Source organism: Nelumbo nucifera, chromosome 7, assembly GCF_055504915.1.
Source record: "Nelumbo nucifera cultivar China Antique chromosome 7, China Antique-T2T, whole genome shotgun sequence".
NCBI classification, from domain to species: Eukaryota; Viridiplantae; Streptophyta; class Magnoliopsida; order Proteales; family Nelumbonaceae; genus Nelumbo; species Nelumbo nucifera.
The window spans coordinates 22086580-22108631 of record NC_142655.1 but is presented as its reverse complement, the minus strand read 5'-3'; the positions used below and the strand labels follow the sequence as shown (position 1 = coordinate 22108631).

The window sequence follows — 22052 nt, the reverse complement described above, 5'->3', positions numbered from 1 at the left end:
AAGGGGATTTTTAATACCCACTTGATACGCATTTGAATCCCATAAATATATCTTTATCTATATACTATTTATAATATAATATAAGTCTATTATTTATATTATATAATTATATAAAATTCAAAAACCCAAAGAACAGAAGAACCGAACCGATCAATCAGTTAACTGATTGGTTTCAGTTTTTGGTTTTTCAAAAATCGACGGTACCAGTTTGATTTAAAAAAAAAAAGTTCCCATGGTTCGTTTTGGTTAACCAAACCGTGAGCACTCCTATTTAACGGTGCAGGCGTTCAATGGTTGTTCATCTTTCTAGTCTAGTCTACTGCCAATCTCATGTGCCAATTTCAAGATTTTAGCAACCAAGAAATGTGAAATTCCTTTGATGCCAAAACCTCCGGATCATAATACTTGGCATGATTCCAAGAGGTTGATTGGTTGAGTATATTAATTCTTTAATCTTTCTATGTTAAAGAATGCCTTTTTCATTCTACATTTCTACTAACTTACTGATTTCTGTTTTTTCAAAAAAAAAATAACTTATTGATTTGACGATTTCTATGTATTTTACTCTGTACCTGGGAAAAGGGCTGATATCATATTAATTTCAGATTCTAGACGAACGCCAAGGTGGCAAGGTTCAAATATCATTAGCAAATTTAAGAAATGTATAATGAATGATATGCTTTGGGAACCATATGATGGAAATTTGAGAAATGACACTAATATATAGATTGTATAAATACATCAATGAGGCTAAATCTAAACTTTAATTGACTATAAGCAATTATAAAAAAGAAACAAATTGATGGTTTATGCGAAGTGTGAATTCATAGGGTACACTTAGGAAATAGTGAGAAATAGTAAAAGAATTAAAATATACATATAATCTTGGGTAGGGATGGTAATGAATAGGGTATCCACAAAAATTATCCTTCCCATTTCCAAACTTGCCTAAGCTTCCTTCATCTCAAATATTTGACTATGATATCAAAAGAACTTATTATAATTAATTGGTATCACAAAAGTGGTAACAAATATAATGTTTTTTATTAAAATTCATGGGGGATTTTGATTGGTAATATCATGTCTTTCCAATATCATAGATTTCCTCATACCAAGGATCAAAATTTCATCATGTATCGGCCAATGCGTATCGTATCAGAGCCTTCCTGATACACCCCTACAGGGGGGTGTTTCGGGTCAGCGAGTGATTCAAGAGGTAGACCGGACTTAAACCGGCCCATCTGAACCAGTTTCGAAAAAAAAATAATAAAAAAAAACAATACTGATACAGGCCGATACACCCTACCGGTGTATCACCTTGTATTGATATTTTGAACCTTGCCCCATACTTATAATGGGAGTTGGTAATTGTGTTAAATATAATTGGGTTTGGGTATTACATATCCTAAGGGCAAAACCCAAACCTATAGGATTTTGATAAATGGGTCTTATCAAGGTTGGGATGGATCTGGTATCTAAAAACTCCCACAAAATTTCCAACCCTAATCTTGAAAACGAACAGTATAAGCCTATAGGGAGTAGAGGTATATGAAATATGGGATAGGGAGTTGCATGAGTTAATATAGGAAGTTAATAGTCAAACTGATGAGAAGTCAATGGAAAAATCTATGATGGTGGAAAGACATGGCAGTGGAAGATCTTTGACATTTGACCAATCAAAATCCACCTGTGAATTTTGATAAATACCATTTGATAATAATATTGATTGATTAGTTACAAGTTTTTCAGATATGATATCTTTCCCGTATGATAGTCCAACCCCACTCCATGGTCCATGGATACAGCCATACAGATAAAACAACATCAAAACTGGGCCATTCCACTTGTGCCACATGGAAGCTAGTTTGAATTTACAACCCATCTAGTTATTATTGGTTGGGAGCTTAAGTGTCAAAATCATTCCTGCAGTTGCTGGAGATACTAGGAGGAGAGATGGGATTTCCTGAAGGCAAGAAATGGTATCCTGAGAGCACGGCATCCAGCCATATATTGAGATTATCACCCCATGAGTTTAACAAGTATAGGAGATATTCCTAATGTACAACTAGATAATATGCTCTCAGGGTGTTTACACCATTCTTGCCTTTAGGAGATCCGGCCTCCTAAGCTAAGAGAAACTTTTGCATGCCAAACCCACTTTCATAAAGTAAATGTTTCATAAGGCAATAGACGTAATTCATTTTTAAAATTGATTACTGAGTTTGCTTCATTATGTGAGGAAAAAGAAAGGCCCTCTTAGAAAAAGGGCCATTACCAAATGTTGTCTCGGCTAGTCAGGATCTTGGGAGGGGTGAAGTGGATATGGACCTAATCTTTCGCAATTCTCATTCTGATACAATTTTCCATGACAATTGCTTAATGGGCAAAAAGGTTATATTCATTCCTACAAAGGAATTAAAATTGAAGGAGGAGACTGTTTGTCTCTTTGCATATTCTGATATTCATTCAATTTAGGTGTTTTTAATTCTGATGTTCATCAGATTGAAAATATTTGAAGATTACTTTTACCTACCTAGGTTGAGTTGTTTGTATTTAATGCTTTTCTTTTATAGGCAGATCGGGCTTTGTATTTATTAATCAATCTTCCATTTGTATAGATTTTTTAGAGAGGTAAGGTATAGTAAGGTATATGACCCTCTGTTATTGGTCTTCATTTTTACTCAACAAAATTTCGGTGGACACCCCTCCACCGGGAGTAAAAATTGGAGTTAAAAAAATAATCTTTTCATCACCTTTTACCAAAAAAAAAAAACAAAACAAAGGAAAAGCCGAGAAGAGGATCTCTTTTTATGAGGAAAAACCATCACTCTAACATATTAATTTGGAAGAATATGCAACTAGTTTTGGTAGGAATACTCAAGTGAAAATTAAAAGAAGTTGGGAAGAAAGACCCTCCTGGACTTGGAACAGTCTTATTATATAGAGCAAGTTCAAACTACAATACAAATTGGTTTTGAGGGTCACTGAAAGCAAAAAACTGAAGATTCAGGCAGTTTCTATGGTTTTAAATGTTAGAAGCCCTCCTAATATATCTATCCATGAATTTATGAAAACAAAAAAAAAGAGCATATATGGCATTATTCGATGCTTGATGCTGAAAAAATATTATCAACGTATCGATACTTTGATCCATGGGCTTGTAAATTTTCAATGCTTTTAAGTTCGAACATAACAATGCCAAACAGCTTATGAAGACGCATTTCTTCATCATGCAACAATTGAATCTCAACGGCAGCAGTTTGAAGAAATGAACCTGGAAGAGCCACCACCGGGACAACCATCGCTTTCAATCCCATATTGTTTCAACATACAATACATATTGTTTTTTGGGGTACCGATAGGCTATACCATGGTTTTGAAAATCAGACTGGACTGGATGGTTGGACCGGTTGACCCGAGAACCATTCAGGCAACTGGTTCCGTTTCACCATAAAACTGTTCCTGGGCCAAAACCGTTAATTTGGTCTGTAACCCACTGACCCGGGCAGTCAAACCATCAATCCAGACAACGATTTTCAGCCATTTTTTATACTTTAATTATTATTTTTTAAATCAGAACCAGCCATCCATTCAAACCAGACAGACCATTTGACCTGGGAACCGGTGGCTAAAACGATTCCATGTCCGGTCCAGTTTTTAAAACCTTGGACTATACTATACATTGAGTGATTGAGAATTGGCTAGGTTTAAATGTCTTATATGATGATTTGCTTACGCAAGGCACTCCTGAATCATCACACCTCCCACAAACTGCAATCCAGAGTCCAGACTCTTATGAGACCGGCTTCAGTCGGGGCAAATCTATGCCCGGGGCAAATCTATGCTAACTTCTATACATTCTCAATGCAAGGCAGTAAAAGCTTCGACTTTTATGTCAAAGTGCGAGATTAACATGGATTACTTACAGTGAATATGCCGAGGTGTGAATTGTGATCAGTTGGATTTGTTGTTGAAGAGATAATTGGTTATCAACACATTCGGGTGTCCAGATGTGAGATCGCATTACCTGCAACCAGTCGCAGAACAATTCAGCAGCCCAAGTGAAAACGAACACATCACCCTTTGCAATTAATTCAACATATCGCATCAGTTGATTTTTTTTTTATTTTATTTCTAAGGGTGGTGGTCGCTCGCAAGATTGGCTTCTATCAGGGCAAATCTGTGCCCACACCATTCTAATAGAATTTTGTAAAGCATCTGCTCGAATGGGCTTTGCCCTGACTGAAGCCGATCACATCGCCCTGAACTGTTCTGCGACTAAGGTCAGAGGTAATATTGGAACGCAAGTTTCGCTTAGAGAATGTCTTTCAGGTGTCAAGATGGAAACTGGAAAGCTTCAGAAAGAAAAACCATTTCTGACAATTGGCTGAGAATAACCTTCTTGAGGTGCTTATCAGAATCAGATTCAGAATAAACATGATTCAGGATCATATGTAAGCCATTTTAATTCTTTGAGAATTATCAGTTCCCAAAGCAAAAATTTAAGGACATCATAAGTTCATAGTCATCTCCATAGAAAGAAAATATACTTCCATTCAAAGTTGCAGTGATTATTATAATCAGAAAAGCATTCATGAACATGGGTCGCAGAGTACAACTGATGAACCTCTCCAACTGCCTCCAGCCTGAAAAGTCATATTGCCTTGGAAAATTTTGTACATTTGCCATATCTTGAACCAAAACAAGATTAAGTCACATTCTGTGGCTTTAACCAGTAAAGCAGTCAGTAGGTTAAAACTTCAAACCATTATCTTGAAGGACGTAATTTGATAATGAATGACCCAGGGGCCTATCATTTGTATCGTTTGGACTTGTACACCAATTGGACAACAAAAACATCACTGCTCTGATATTGCCCCAGATGCCTAGTTCTGACATCTATTCTATTGTGAATAATAAACAACAGTCCTGGCTTTGAAGATTTTCGCATGTCAAAACAACATTGACAGTTACATTATTTTAACATATCCATTCTCCTAATATTCCGAATGATCAAGGTGATCTTCCCATGTATGAATTACAAGAGTTTCCACTAAAGAACCATGGATAACATTTTGCTTCTATTCTCGCAAAATGGATGGAGATGAAAAAAGATTTAACTAAATTAAGGCTGCCTCATAAAATCTGAAACATTAGCACTTTAAAACCTGTGTATTTCACACCTGAATAGGGAACCTTTAGCATGTCCTATATGACATGCACTATATGCTATAAGCATAAATGGCAAAATTTGGTGTATCCCCCCCATACCTCTGTACAACCAAAATCCAGTGTTTTGAGATGACATTTTCTTCTCAGGAACTCCATGCACTCACCTCCAAAAGAAACTGAGAAAGAAAGAAGATAAAAGAGCATGTGAGAATGCCAATTTCACAAGCTCAACTTTAAACCATATTAAAAGCATGTGTATTGTGAAACAAAACATATGTTGGTTAAGACTAAAGAAATGAGAAGCTCCAATGACTGAATGAACATGACAAAAAAAAGAGTATTATAACCATGCTTTTCCTCTCCCTATTTTTTCCCTTTTTAGATGTGAGTTTCATGTTTCTTAGGGAGAGACTGGTCAACAATACCTTCGCCTCATTGTTTCTTTTGCTACCCTAAGTTAAAATTGTAGGCCATATAGCATGTAATTGTGCATTGGCTACAAAACATGGAAGTACTGTTGCAGTGTTACAGTTGCATCGTTACTGAGGATACTGCTCATAGGACAACTGTTAGTTCAATTGAGGTTCTAATATGCAGGTTTGGGAGGGCTGAAGCACAGCAGCTTCTGGCTTTCAGAGGTGGGCCCTTCGTGGACATCTATAAGCCATGTTTGGCGGAAAATCCCATGAGCTAGAATCAGCTGTCAGTCAGTCAATTTAAGGGCTGTCCACTTCAGCCTCTTTGAATAGCTTATCAGGAGCTCTTCAAAGAAGCTGAACCAGGCCCTGATAATTAAGGATGAGCATTGTCAAAAAAAAAAAAAAAAAAAAAAAAACAAAACCAAACTGAAATTTTCAGTTTTGGTTTTTTTGGTTCGGTAAAATTGGTCTTTGGAAACTTTGGTTTCAGTTTTGGTTTTCAAATTTGGAAATTCAGTTAACCAAAAACACAGAATTAACCTAATTTCATTGTATAATATATATATATATATATATATATACCGAAAATTCAGTTTTATTTGGTTTTCATTTTTTCAATTTTGGTTTTATTCGGTTTAGTTTTTAACCGAATGCTAAATGCTCACCCCTACAGATAATCAAAGTTTATGGGGTTTGGCTGATATTATAATGCTGTCAATATAGTGAGAAGATTACTAGTCATCTGGTCTCTTTATGCAATGCATAGTTGTCAAGGCGACTCCTAGGTCTTCTTCTTCTTCTTTTCCTATAACAAAAATAGGGGTTCAGCCCCTATATTTTTTAATTTTCTTTCCTTTCTTCTTTTTCTTCTCATAAATATGTTGATTTTCTAGACAAACATGAAATTTATAATTTGCTTATGAAAATTATGGATAGTTATTAAAGAAAGTTGGTTATGGAACCTAGGGAACTACCCTAGGATATGTGATTTTTACTTTAAAAAACCCATCGCCTAGGCAACTAGGCAACAAGGCGCCCCCCCCTGTCGCCTAGCCTCGCCTTGGCGCCTTGAAAACTATGATGCAATGTATCAAATAATTAATTCCTGGATACTGACTAAACCTTTTTTAAGAATTTGTGCTAAAAATAAGACAATAATGCAATTTCGTACATATAATTTATGTTTTAAATATGCAACATGCAGAAAGGGAGAGGGAGAGGGAGGGAGGCAGAGGGATGGTCAATCAAACTGGAGCACAATAGGAATACTTTGTTCATGGATTAAATACAGGATCATATGTAGAGAAAGTGGCTGAGAATAACCTTATCGAGGTTCTTATCAGAATCAGATTCATAAAAACATGATACAGGTTTACATACAAATAAAAGCCATTTAGAAGCTTATTATGGGTATTGACTAATCCTTTTTTAAGAATTTGCGCTAAAAATGAGATAATAATGCAATCTCATACATATAATATATGCTAATTGTTAAATTACAAGTGCTGGTAATAGGGGTATTTTAGTCTTTTTGCATTCATTTTCTTTGTTATTTAGTTGTTTTTTTCTATTTCAGGGGTAATAATGTAACTTCAGTTATATTTTAATTAAAGAAAAGTGGGGCAGCAGTTTGAGACAAGTCCTACTCAATCTCAGATTGCTTTGAGCCCTCGTTTTTCAACTTCTCTCCAACTTCAATCTGAACTGAATCAGCACTATTACAAGGGCTTTTAGCTCCCTATTTATTTTGTTCTTGTTCTGTTAACATTAGTAAAGATAGTAAATATGCAACATGTACATGTGTTATGCTAGAGAGAAAGAGAGGGAGAGGGAGGGAAGGAGGGAGATGGTCAATCAAACTGGCATGCAATAGGAATAGTTTGTCCATGGATTAAATGCTGGATGAAATGTAGAGAAAGTGGCTGAGAGTAACCCTCTTGAGGTGATTCCAAGATTCAGAATAAGTTTACAAACAAATAGAAGCTATTTAGAAGCTTACCATGCCCCTTTGGCCATAAGCATGATGCTTATGCCCAACTAAAATAAAGCAAATCCAGGTGAAGAAACAAGGATTGCAAGTTCAGAGGCATGTTCAAATTGATGCTGAAATCCTTGGGCTGGGGAAGAGAATGAAGACAGGGTGTGAAATTCCACGGCATTGTGGCTGTGGACAACAATTGAGGTTGAAGTTATTGATAAAAAACACTATTACCTAATGTTTGTCTCAGCTTTCTGGATCTTGGGAGGGTGGAAAGGATGAACCTAATATTTGTTCTCCACCATAAAGTGGCCACTCTCAAATATGAAATTGCATCCTCGTGCTCATCATCCCAAGACAAATATTACACCAAGAAATAGATCCAATTGTATTTAGTGTGTATTCAAAAGGCAATTCTCAAGCCATTGTATTGCTTGGGAAACAGAAGTGGTGGTTGTACATGCTGATTTGGATCACAAGTGAACCCTTGAATGATTTAGCAGAAATAAATTGAGAAAGACTAACAATGATTTAAACATTACACTTTAGGTAAGGTATTCTATCTATTAAATCCTTTCTGGCTGACCTCCTTGCATTTTCTCTGAATTTGTAGTTTTAAAAGTGATTTGTTACAAGTTGAATGGTCTAGAAGAGCTAGGGGCACACCAAAATGAACATGAATTGAAGTAGTGAGGAATTATTTCAAAGCACATAAATTAACAATGAATATGGCACTGAATAGAGGCACAAAAGTTGGTGGAACATGCAGCCAACTCCAAATGGTTGGAACAAGGTTTAGTTGAGTTGAGTTATAAAACTTTAACATTTCAAAACCTTAGTATGGCCCAATGCCTATATTTATTCATGTTTTATGATATGATTACAAAATGAGAACATTTATGCCAAACATCCAGTGAGAGTTATACATCGGTCTAGCATAAGAGAGGATAAGATGACAGAACTTAAAATTTGATTGCATACAGCTCTAGGGAGAGAGAATGCAAACAATTTGTACCTCTATCATGTCACAAAATAAGAACCACAATACCTCAGTAGCTGCAAATTGGGTCTACAGATCAGAAAATAGGCTGGCAGATGGGTTGGAAAAAACAAGGGGTGAAAAGAGAGAAAATGTTCTGGTGTGGGGGGATACTCCATGATGTAAAAATACAATGACAAGGCCATCTCAATCTCAGGGATGACTGTCCTTTGTACATTGTTTGTTCTGATTTAATAAAATTTTATTCTTTTCCTGATCAAAAAATTAGAAAATTCTGTTTCATTGGAGATATGACTGACTTTATAGCCTAATTCACAAAACTAATCAACCCCCACAGTTTCTGAGCATACAGCTTAAAATCGTCACTTTTATAGATTAGAAGAGTTGAACAAATTACATAAACTAAAACCTATTGGAACATTCAATAAAAGAAAAGTAAAACAAAGAGTATGAACAGCATAGAATGCAAAATACTTGATAGGAAAATATTAAGAAAGAAAAAAAGATATTCAGTACGTTCGTAACAAAGTAATTCCTAACCTTTGCCGAAGACCATGCTGAACAACTCTGTTTTTGTCTAGTTATTTGTGTCTCTTAACCACTAACCAAAATATGATCTGCAGTTTAAAGATCCACAGAAACATTTTTTCTTCCTGTGGTACGAACTTTGGGTTCCGCTTATCCCATAGTCATATGTCAACTCTGTCATGGGAGGAATATGTCTGATTGCATAGAATGCAATGTGAATATGTGATTCTTTTTTGTGCTCTTGCAAGACTGGCTGCCAAAAGACATTAGGGGAACAACTGTGGTTCATAAAACGAGCCACATTCCCAAAATTCTTTGCAGTTATCATAACAGACTGTGGAGGCTTGCTGGTTTCTTTTGAGTCTCCAAGAACTTCTTCTCCTAGTAACTCAGGTACATAATTCCATTTCAACGAGTTGTCATAAGTGCGAGAGGAATCAAATATATACTCATCTTGTTCTTCTTCCTCACTGTCCTCCTCTACTTTTATATAATCAATGACTTCTCCTGCATATTCACAAATAAATGTACCTGCACGGATGGGATCCCAAGACCTGAGACCCCAACCTTTATCCTTTGTCTTAAACACCTCCAGGTGAACTTTTAAACCAGTCTGGGACACTCGATTTCTGCATTGAGTATAGCATGGGCAAGAGGGGCCACACTCATATATCAAGGGTTTCTGCATCACAAGAACACCATTTCCAGTATAGGGAAGATCGCCTGCATTCTTTTGAATGCAAGAGCAATTGGAATCACCTGGTTGGCACCCACCATGGCAATTACAGCCAAGAGAAGGTTCAGCTGAGCTGACTGGTTTTGAATGTTTCAGGGTAGGGAAATAAGTGAAATAAGCAGGGCCTTTCTCCTCATCAACATCATTTACAAGGGAAACAGGTAAATTTTCCATCCCTGAGGTCAGGTCAGGCAAGATAACACCAGCCCTAGTTGTGATATTCTCCTTCCATTGTTGAATAGATTTCCATATTGAAAATGCAGCAGGCTGCCCCTGTAGCCTTACCAATTTATATTTGAAAACGTTGTAGCCTGACTTCCCTTTCTCCATCCAAGATTCCTGGATCTTATAGAGACCATCATAGACATAGACCTTCCCTGTTGGGCTCCCTATATCCTTCATACCTCGAATAACTCTTACCTCATTAGCCCGACGCAAACTTTTCTCCAAAGCAAGGTTACCCCTTTCAAGCTTCTGATCAACTGCTTGTTTACTTTTCTTGTTAAAGTTTCCACCTTGGCCACTGTAAACCAACATATCTGGATCATCCACATCATCCTCATATGCTCCTGATGAAACAATGCTTACAGCCACAGGTTCTTCTTCTTGGTCATACCTGAGACTCATGTAGTCTATTCCAGCCATACATGGAGCATGCAATCCCACCAAGCACATCTCCATCCTGAAAAAGTAAACATCTCCAATCTCAACTCCAGGAACAGCTCCAATTCTCTTCCTTGTATTTGCCCGGAGCCCATTGTTTAACATGATTGTCCCAGCTCTCAGATCTGCACGTTTAATTGTCCCAGAGGTTGGCTCCCTTGCATCTTCAATTTGAGCAATCCTTCGCCTGATGGCATCAAATGTCATGAGAATATGTCCAAGTGACTCCCTATCACCATCACCTGTTGAGGATAACCTCACCCCTTGGCTTTCCCTCACTCTTTTGTTTGACTTGGTCTTCTGCTTCTCAGCACTGCTGGTAGCTTCCACATCTGTGAATTGAACATTGCAGCTACTAATATTATGGGCGGGGCGCTTCTGGTTATCACTGCACCCATCTTCTTCCATTGCTGACCTAACAGACTCACTCTTGTTTGCTGCTTGTGGTTGTGACTGTGCACCAGCTTCCTGGTGCCTGGAGCTCTTTTTTGATGACCCTACATTACCATTTGAAGTTCCTACAAACTGAGGCGGTTGGGGAGGAGCAGGTGGCCTAAACAAAGGCACTGGAGTGGTTGGAGTTTGTGCCGGATGACCGAATCCAAAAACACCAGCTTGAGTGGTTGCTCCACTCGGGGTCTGTGTGTGCTGTTCTGGTGGTCTTTGAGGATCTGTAGGGATGAAAAAGGGGTAAAATGCAGTGAACCCGGGAGGAAAGGGACCAAATGGGGGTGCATAGACAAAAGGAGGAGCTTGGGGAACAGTGAATGTGGTGAATCCATGCGGAGTTGGGAAAACGGGAGCCAAACAACGCAAAGGCCTTACATTCAGGACTCTAGACTTATCCTCAGCACCTGAATGTGGAACTGAATCTGGACTAGGACCTCGTTCCATTGAGGTCCCTCTGAATCAAAAGAACTAACTGAAAATCAACCAATAGTCCCCAATGGAAAACCTGAGGAGCTTCCTCTACCTTTTTCCCCCCTTTGCTTTTGCTTCTACCAGTATAACTACTGAATCACAGAATCTAATACCCATAGAACAACATTGTCTCAGTCACTATTTCTGCCCTTCATATCAACATGCAAGGCAGAAATGTCAAATACCTCAAAACAACAAAGCATGTTACAGATAAGGCTCGCAAATTTCCAGCAATCTGTCAAAGATAGGAAAAACCCAGAACAAATTAGAGATTCAGAGAAAGAATACAAAGAAATAGCCCTAAAATAAGTACAAAGATGCCGCACAAAATCAACAGAAAAACTGTTCAGGCACGATCAGAAACCGGCACAGTCCGCAGAAAGCAAGCTCTAAAGACAGATCAAACAAAAACAGCAATTCGAGAAGCCAAGAAACAGTAGTGGGAAACGAAGATCTCGACAAAATGAAAAACGATAAACAACAAAAACACTGATCTTTCCGAGATGTTTAGCAGATCAGAATCCGCGACAACCTGATGCATCAACAGCTCCACCTCCAAAAACCCAGAAAGTTAACAGAGAGATTAGAGCGAGAAACTACCTTCTCGAGATTTGTAGATTTAGGGTTTCAAAGACAAATGCGTTGAATTTACGAACACTTCCGCCTCAAATCAAAACTTTACTCTCTCTCTCTCTCCCCTCTGTGCTCTGTCTCCGCTCGATGCGTCTTTTGCTTTTCCTCTGGGTTCAATTTTTCAATTCGTTAATGTTTTGTTTTTATTTGGCCACGACGCACAGATGTCCTACATTCCGACAAGTGGCGAATTCTGTGGACTCAAAAGCGATTCTCAGCCGTCCGATCCTGTCTACCATATGTACTTGAAAAGAGAAATGGTAAAGGTGTTTTCGGGGCCCACACCAACCCAATGACATGATAGAGTGATGGGAAATGGCCATGCGCGACCTCCAAAAGCCACTCTTCGTTGCCACGTGGCCCACGTTGAAACAAAACTCACTTGAACAGAGCCAGAATGGATGCTCCTGTACGAATCCTCTTCGTACTGTACTAATCACCACTTGACACGTCGCCCTGATTGATGGGTCCCTTGTCTACGAAGCTGACGTGGGCTATCTTGATTTGTCGATTTTCACGAGTTGAACTGTAGATGATTTTGGAATCTAAATGGGTCCGCCCACTGGACTCTGGACTCTGCCTCCGTTCATACAATGTGACGAAATTATTGGCGGGGTGATCCGGCGGGAGCGGTTACGGGTGAGGAAGCCCTGAGAGCGATGACGTGTCGATCGTTCATTGACTGGGGAACTTCAATCAGTGCAAGGCCCGTTCGATCAGCCTTTACATCCTTGCATCGGGAATATCGAGATATTTGCAATGCAAGGCAATGATGGCTGTTCGAATGGGCTTTGCACTTACTAAATCCGGTTTCAGAAATAAGAAATTGTTTAGTCAACGAGTGATGGAGAAGGTAACAAAGCAAGCTCACACTGTTTCCGCGATGTGAGCGCCGCTTATATATGAATATGATTAGTGTGGTTCTTGTCTCGTTGTCTCAACTCTTTAGCCTGAAACAACCCGACCGGATCGGAAGATTGGTTCATTCGGACCACTAGCCGGTTTAAAATGGATCAGTTACATGTTGACAAATTAAGAAACATGCAGACCGTTAATTTGTAGGTGTGAATTTTTCTATCCCAGCTAGTCCACTACAATATACAAATGAGGATCTGGTTTGGAATCAGAATCAAAGTTCTTCAGAATCAGAATCAGAATGATCTATTCTCATAAACTGTTTGGTTCAAACAGGAATCAGAATGGGATTTCATATTTTCATTCCCTCAAATAGGAGAATGAAGTTCCACCCAGAATGGGAATAGAATTTCAATTCTACCTAATCAAGCAGTTGGAATCGAAACAACCCATGCCATTCCAATTCCAGACCTCTATTCCTGCAAACCAAATAAGATCTTAGCTTGACGATTGGCATAATCAACTAGTATTTTTTTAGTAAATTGCAAATTAGTACTCAGTAATTTGGGATGGTCTTATTTTAATACTTAAATGTTTGAAAAGTGTCAATTTAGTCCAATACCGTTAACGGATGTTATGGTGGATAATAAAATTATCAAATTGCCCTTTGTTAGTATGAACATCAATCAAATACATTTGACAAAATCGTTGAAACCTCTCTCTCTTTCTCAAAGGGAGGCTTCTCCTTGACTCCCTCTTCTCAGGAGGCCAAAAATGGAAATAAGGGTATCTCCATTAGGCATCTTCTCAGCATTGCTGCTCTCATGGCCTCTTATTTTACATCGGAAGCAGTTGAGTCGTTCTCGTTCCAAGATAACTTCGTCGAAGATATAAATAAAAAGAAACCATAGAGTTTATCTTTGGTTTCATGATTTAAAGAAGCCAAATTATAAGTTGCTATTTCATTAAACAAACTTATCATTCTTCCAAACAAAGTGATACGGATTTGGGTGGTTCAACATGAAGCTCAAGTTGGTGGGAAGCGATTTGCTGATATGGAGTACAGATTGTTTCTTCAAAGCTGTCCCTGTCCCGGTCACTTCCACTAAAAAGTCTCACTTTTTCATTTATTGAACTATTAGGAGATATCTGATTTGATGGGTCAATGTATGCTCTAGTTAGTGGCAGAGTCAGAAATTTTTTTGGAAGAATGACTGATCAGTCCAAGTCAGAATTATGTAGCTTCAGTACAGGAGATGAATCATAACGGTAAAGTGATGCCAAATTCACGGACAGGATGCAGTTCAAAATTCTGCATTAGGTTGCAGAGTACTTAACCCATTTTCTCTATAGAAGTGTTCAAATCCAGAGAGGGATGAAGTAGATTTTGAGTTACTGGGGAACAAAAAAGGGCCCGACAGCCTACACAATATAGACCAACATTTAAAAGAACGGGGTTGGATGGCATGTGATGAGGCAAAGCCTATCAGAAAAGTGTCGATCCATAGACGAGTTGTAGACCTACTCTCTTTACGAGCTCAATCTTTAATCTTTTATTGAATGGGACACCCCAAGAAAATTTGCGGCTCTAGTTCAATCTTGAGGAAAATGATTATGAAAGGGTAATTTTGGGATTTTGAAATATTATAAATGACACATGACATCGTGTGAAACATGTTCATATTACTAAAGTTTAGGTTCTCTTTCATGAAACAAATTTTAAAAGTTAAACTATCAATATGTAAGAGTATGAGTGGGAAAAATTTGGCTGTTGGGGAAAAATTTGGCTGTTGGAAATGCCACATTACCATGAGAGTGGGGTAAAAGAGTAATTGCCTCTACTTTCTTTTGATCAAAAAGATAGACATGGGCATGAATGGGTTAATGTGTTCAGCCCAAAAATGCTCTCAACAGCATAGGCTGTTTGGCCCCCAATAGCTAGCCAAAGATATCCCATTTGAGAGAGTATAAGAATTTGAGTGATGAGAAAGAGTGAGGATAAGGGTATTTATAAGAGTTGGAATTAATTCAATTGATTAAAATATTCTTAAAAATTAGTTGTTTTATAGTTGTTGGGATGAGTATTTTGGTATTTAGAAAAGGTATTTCATCACTTTACCAAGATGCCCCAAACTACTTGTTATATAGCTATTGGAGAGCATTATTATCATTTTATTTCTCCAAAGTCAAAATACTTTACAAATGACTTCAAATTAATTGTTTATAGTTGTTTGTGAGGGTATTTATGTAAATCCCCCAAAATGTAAAAACGAGCCATTGGGGGGGTCCTAAATGACTATATTTGAAGTAGGTTATCTACATGACGTGCTGTATCGACCTGCTAAGAAGGCCGTGTCATGCCATGCTGAGCCCACTTTGTCCTTCTGTGTTGTGCCTGTCTATGAGCCTCAAAACCCAAGCTTGGCACGACCCATATCTTGTCCGGCCATGCCGGCCCATGGATGGCTTGTCCCACTTTACAACTCTAGAGCTTGCGAAGTTTACTTAATTAGTTATGCTAGTTCAATTTTTAGTGGGAACATGAGAGAATCTAACACTAGTGAATGCAGCTTACCTGATTTGGCCACATGTCACCATCTCAGGCATTATAGAAATTCTATTGCACGCATCACACTCATTTGCGTCTGGAAATGATGTGAATAAAGTGTAAATGAATGCATTTTTGTCCATATTACTGTAAAGTTGGGTTAATTTTGTATTTATAAATTTACTTTTAAAGACTTTTAGTTGTAATGGATGCAAACATGAATCCCAATATAGAAATATACATTTTCTATCATAACCACTTTGAATGCAAATTTCATTCTTTTTTATGTAAAATTACCTCTCATTTTAGGTGTAAATATGCCTTGAAAATTGTGTTTTCTATCATTGTCAATACCAAGGTTTTGAAAACCAACCCAGAAACAGAACTGGTCAAGAGACCATTTTTTGGGTCACTGGTTCAACAATCTGGGCCGAACGGTTAAACCCTAATGTCATAAATAAATTAAAAAAATAAAAATAGCATACAAATTAAATAAAATACAGAAATTACAGAAAAAACATCTAAATATAAAAACAATAAAATACAGACAACATAGAAAATTTCCAAAAATACAGGAAAAAACACAACAAAATGCAAAAAATACAGAAAAAATTCTGAATTACCATATGCTTTCCTATTCTTAAATCAGATTTGAGACAACATGAATCATAAGACCATTGGGTTTTTTCTACTGTGATTTGGAAATACAATGGCATTTTTGATGCCTATTTTCTGCAAGTAAATTATTGTGGCCTCACTGGGTTGTATTGCATATGATCTTTCAAATAACACTATTTTGATTCAAAAACAAAAAACTGTAAAATAGAACTATTATGATTAAAAAAATTTAAAAAAAAAAAACATCATCGTCGCCAATAATGGTGGTGTGCCGGTGTTGGGCTTACAAAGAGGAAAAAACTGTTGGTCGCCACTGCAAAAAGCCAAAAACTTCCGATTGCCGCTTTCCGCTGCAAATCCTTGTCGTTGCAAAAACAACTGGTCACTGCTAATTAAGAAAAATATAAAACAACTGGTTGTTGGTTATAAGAAAAATATAAAAAGTTAAAAACCTGCTGGTCGTCGTCGCAAATCCTTGCCGCTCAACCACCGGTCATCGGTCACCGTGAATCGCCGTCGCGCAAGTCGTCGGAGGTGAGCACCTGAGCGGATGACAGTGAGAATGGAAAGGGAACAGGGAAGAACGAAACTGCAAGCCTACAAAGGTTTGTTCAAACCCTAGCCCAATTACTTGGAGTTGGAGCATGGGCGTAATTTTCTTTTAGATTTTTATGTTTTTTTAATTTCAAAAAAAAAAATTGTAACATGTAAACTGCTGTCCAGAAAAGCGGTTCTCTAACCTTTTCAACGGTTTTCTAAGAATCCTGAGTTTTAGTTTAACTGGAACCGGAAACTTGATCAGCTCTCAATGTTTCTGATTTGACCGTCCAATCTGATCCCGTTTTAAAAACATTGGTCAATACATATGCTTTCTTACCAAACGCCAACAAAACTGAACCGGAATACTATTTGCACTAAACCGGCATTTACACCCTATTTGTACCATTTCCAAATACAGTCTCGCAATTGTCTCATATGCCCGTACGTGATTCGCAGGGTATTTTAGTAAGTCAACAGCATTGGGCATGTTTATACTCTTGAGACACGGATCTTTTATTTTGGGATAAAGTTAGTTATTTTCATGCGAGAAAACTAAAAATCCTTATGGCTTAGTTTGAAATGAGTATAAATACAAATACGTAGAGTATATATATAAAATAATATAAAATATAAGGTTTTGTAAATCGAATCTAAGGATTTTGATGTATTCCACTAGTTTTGGTCTCAATTCTTCCTTCAAGGTGGTGCTTGGCTTCAATGTTTCTGCCTTAGAAAACGGTTCCATGTTGGCGTCACATAGAAAAATGGTGTTCCAAGAAACAAGAAACAGAGACATGTTTGGGACCGTTTTTCTTAAGACCAAAGGGGAACACAAAGGAATTAAAAGGAAATAGGATGCAGATTAACAATGACAAATAAAAAGTATTCAACTAGATTTTGGTCCTAATTTCTGTTCCACACTCGTTAACTAAAGTTTGCCTTTGTTACTGACCAACAAATTGAAGAAAAATCTTTGGGTCATTGCACTATCTTCACACTTCACAGGAGAACTTTTATTGCCACATCCAACCGTTTCAACATACAAACTTTTGTGGCCAAAGTACTAACTACTAAGTCAACCAGATCATGTTAATTGTGCATCAAAGTGTGAGATAATTTTCATTCAATTCACAGGTTACAACTTACAAATTAGAAGAAAATACAAGACTAAACAGCCATGGTGGGCATTGGTCCAACTACATGCATTAGAAACAGGACATAAACCATTTCTAAGAAGAGAACAAATACTTTATAAAGCCACTAAAAAAGTAATTTAGGGTCCATTTGGTTCGCAGTTGAATTGGAACAGGAATGAAAATGGGAAATGGAATCAGCAGGAATGAAAGTTCATTCCTGAGAGAGGAGGAGGGAATCCAGTAGGATTGGGAATGAGATTCCGATTCCGTCCAACTAAACAGTTGGAACCAAAATAGTCCATTTCGATTCCATTCCAGACACCTATTCCCTAAACCAAACAAGGCCTTAATCCTAGGGCAGAATTATATCTATAGCCACAGAGCCATTTCTAAGAAAAGAAAAGATAGGTTACATGTATCTATATTTACTTTATAAAGATGCCTATGGCAGAATTCGTATGGGACATAAAACTGATTCAATCCCTACTCTGGGTTATTCATGAATTAAACCAAGAAAAGTGACTTCAGACTAGCAAATCTGTCATGTGTAACATGATCCTTTACTTCATGTCTTCAATCTTACATCTCTTAATTGAAATCAAAGGCGAAAATATAAAAATAAAATATTAAAAAAAAAATATCAGATGTTCTACATGATTACTGTATGTCTGTATCCTAACAAAAACATGGTTAAAGCCTGACAAAAACAAAAATTGAACCATAACTAATGGAAGAAGAATGAGGAGGAGAATAGCTGCTGCTGGAGAAAAGAGCTACCATTCGAACCCTTGGGCTATCGCTGCGGCCCACTAAAGATTTGGCCGTGCCACGAATGCTTAAATTCCGTGGTTATAAATATTTTTATAGCCACGGATAAAAAAATCGTGGCAAGAAGACACTTTTAGTTATGGATGTAAACAACCGTAGTTAAAAGTGTCTTCTTACCACTGCTTTTTGTTCATACCATAGCTAGTGCAGTCTGTCTCGTGCTTGGAGATGGAAGCCCATGAAACCCAAAATAAGCATACAATAACTCATCCAACGAAACCATGAAACAACCACAAATGAGGTATTTCACCTGTAAAACACATGGCAAGAAATAGTGTAGGAGCCACATGTCAATAGCTGAATGTGCTTGTCTTGCTAAATTCTCAATATCTCTTCCCATGTCTTTTAGAATAAAATATAAAATATTCTCAAAACCCATTAAAATATTTTGAGAATAAAACCTTCTACAAACTAAGAGAGAGAATATCTCAGAATTGCAGGAGAGAATTTGGAGAATAATGAGTACTAGCGGAGGGGCCCTGCTTGGGCTGGAATGGAACCGTCAATCCGTTGATCCGGTTTTAGTTGAATCGGTCAACGAACCATTGATTTGAGTAGTTGAATCATCGATCTATTGATCCGTAAAATGGCTTTTGGCCCTTTTTTTATTTTTTTTAATTGAGAACTATCCAGGCAACCAGTTCCGTTTTATCCTAATCTTAGTCCCTAGCCAAAAATCGTTGAATCGGTCAATGACCCATTGACCTGGGCAGTCAAACCATTGACCCATTCAATGGTTTTTGGTCGTTTTTTTATTTTTGTTGTCAGAATGGGTCATCTGTTCGAACCAAACAATCAAACCATTGACCAAAAAACTGGTGGCCAGAACGATTCCGTTTTTAGGTCGTATGAATCACACACTTGAATGATATAACACGTATGGTACTTCTTAATAGACCTCACACACTTAATTTTTTGCTGTCAAAACGGGTCATCCGTTTTTTTATTTTTTTAATTGGGAGCCGTCTAAACAATTAGTTCTGTTTTACCCAAATCCTGGTCCCTAGCCAAAAATCATTGAATTGGTCAACGACCCATTGGCACGAGTGGTCGAACCGTCAACCCATTGTCTTGTACAATGGTTTTTTGCCATTTTTTATTTTTGTTGTCAGAACAAGTTGTCCATTTGAACCAAACGGTTGAACTGTCGACCCAAAAACCAATGGCTAGAATAGTTATGCTTTTGGGTCGTATGAGTCACACGCTCGAATGACATAACATCATGGTTTCTAAAATTGACCCGGAGGTCAAACCGGTTAGGGGTCTATCTAACAAAAAAGATTAAAAAAAATTAAAAAACAGTCAAAACGGTTCGATATCTAGTTATTAACAATACTTATAATAACTATTATATATTGATAAAATTAGATAATTATATATATATATATATATATCTAATTATCTAACAATATTTATATAATTAATCAGAAATGGGATCCGAGCAGTCAAACCATTGACCCGTTGACTCGTAAAATGGTTTTTGGCCGTTTTTTATTTTTTTTAATTGGGAACCATCCAGGCAACCGGTTCCGTTTTATCCTAACCTCGGTCATTGGCAAAAAATTGTTGAATCGGTCAACGAACCATTGACCCATTCAATGGTTTTTGGTCATTTTTTTTTATTTTTGTTGTCAAAACGAGCCATCTGTTTGAAGCGAACAGTCGAACAGTCAAACCATTGATCTGAAAATCGGTGGCTAAAAGGATTCCGTTTTCAGGTTGTATGAATCACACGCTCGAATGACATAACACATATGGTACTGCTTAATGAACCTCACACACTCAATTTTTTTTGCCTGTATTGTTGTCAGAACGGGTTGCCTATTTTTTTTTTTTTAATTGGGAACCGTCTAGGCAACCAGTTCCGCTTTACCCCAATCCCGGTCCTTGGCCAAAAACCATTGAATTGGTCAACGACCCATTGACCCGAGTGGTCGAACCATCAACCCATTGACCCGTTCAATGGTTTTTGGTCGATTTTTTATTTTTGTTGTCAGAACGGGCTGTCCGTTCGAACCAGATGGTTGAATCGTTGACCCAAAAATCGATGGCCAAAATGGTTCCATTTTCGGGTCATATGAGTCACATGCTCGAATGAAATAACATCATGGTTTTTAAAACTGGCCCGGAGACCAAACCAATCAGGGGTCTGGTTACCGAGCCGAACGATTGGCTCGTTTTGACAAAAAAAATATAAAAAATAAAAGACTGTCAAAACCATTTGAATAATTCGATATCTAGTTATTAACAATACTTATAATAACTATTATATATTTATATAATTAAATAATTATATATATATCTAATTATCTAATAATATTTATATAATTAATAGGAAATAGATTGCTCAGAGAAAAATTTAGGTGGTCTAATATCAAAACTTGGACAAGAAGATTTAGTTCATCTAAGAAGATGTATGAAATATTTATTAGTTTGGATTGCAGCCCAGTTTGTTATTGCAAAGACTCTCCCATCAGTTATATAACTGTGTTTTTAGTTACAGACTTACAGTCCAAGAAATTATAACAAGGTTGCTCACAGTCTAGCCAGATTTGCTCTCTCTTGTAGTCGAACAATTTCTTGGTCCTCCTTCAGTAGTAGATTCATTAATTGCACATAAGATATCGAATGAGAAGAAAAAAAGGTAAAACATCGTACGGTCGTTCGAAGAAAAAACTTTTATTTCGGTCCAACTCGATTCTAAGACTTAATTCCTATTAGCTTTTTAAGTTCTATATTCTTTCTATATTATGGAGTCCCACCCGACCTTTGGATCTAATGCAACAATGGGTGCATCACGAATATTGATTGTTCCAATTATTATATTATTTCTTCTGTTTTTTTCATTGAATACTATCTATAACTGTTACTTATTTGTTACTTGTCACTGTACAATCTATAACTTGACATGATACCGGAAGAGCTTTGACATCAAAACTCACCCATGAATTTTAATAAATATATATCATCTGATTGATTAAAAAGTTTATGATACCGATTGATTGGTTGCAAGTTTTTTTGAATATAATGTTTTTATGGTATCATGGCCTAGAGTTATTTGGATTTTGTTTAGTTCTTGTCATTTTCTCTTTCTAAATTGTAATGAGACTATAATAGTAAGTTTTTAGTCTAGGTTCCCCCCTTTTGTAATCAGTTTTGAATTATTAATTGAAAGTTGAATGGCATATCCTTGTATTGGCACAATTAATTGCATCTCTCTCTCCCTTTGTTTAACTTTGTCTTGAGTTGCGAAAAACAATTAAACCCTAAATTAACTACTAAAATGGTGTTTAGGTTCAGCCATCACTTGTAAATTACAAGACACCTAATGGCTGAGAATTGCTTGTCTAAGTGCAAACCAAATCAAGCATTTGACAATATCTTAAATGCCGAGATCAAGCAAGTGAGCAACCCTTCTCTTGGCAATTTGGCTTGGCTACACCAAGTACCCTAAGCAGTTGATGTTATGATGCAAGA

The 22052-nt window shown here is 37.2% G+C and overlaps 1 protein-coding gene and 1 long non-coding RNA gene across 4 annotated transcripts; both read right to left on the bottom strand.

Moving 5' to 3' along the window:
• Positions 1-4873: 4873 nt before the first annotated feature.
• LOC104593573 (histone-lysine N-methyltransferase, H3 lysine-9 specific SUVH1-like) lies at positions 4874-12177 on the bottom strand. Of its 2 annotated transcripts, none has more exons than XM_010253474.2 (3): positions 12018-12177; positions 9110-11652; positions 4874-5348 (listed from the first exon to the last, which is right to left on the bottom strand). In XM_010253474.2, the coding sequence occupies exon 2, from the start codon at positions 11388-11390 to the stop codon at positions 9171-9173; it is 2220 nt and encodes a 739-aa protein (XP_010251776.1). In that variant the 5' UTR covers positions 11391-11652; positions 12018-12177; the 3' UTR covers positions 4874-5348; positions 9110-9170. The 2 variants fall into 2 exon arrangements, with proteins under 2 accessions (XP_010251776.1, XP_010251777.1); XM_010253475.2 differs by having other exon boundaries at positions 11950-12126.
• Positions 12178-16045: 3868 nt separating this feature from the next.
• LOC148790262 (uncharacterized) lies at positions 16046-16840 on the bottom strand. Of its 2 annotated transcripts, none has more exons than XR_016078945.1 (2): positions 16524-16840; positions 16046-16430 (listed from the first exon to the last, which is right to left on the bottom strand). It is a non-coding gene; the product is annotated as an uncharacterized LOC148790262 (long non-coding RNA). The 2 variants fall into 2 exon arrangements; XR_016078944.1 differs by having other exon boundaries at positions 16046-16421.
• Positions 16841-22052: the final 5212 nt, after the last annotated feature.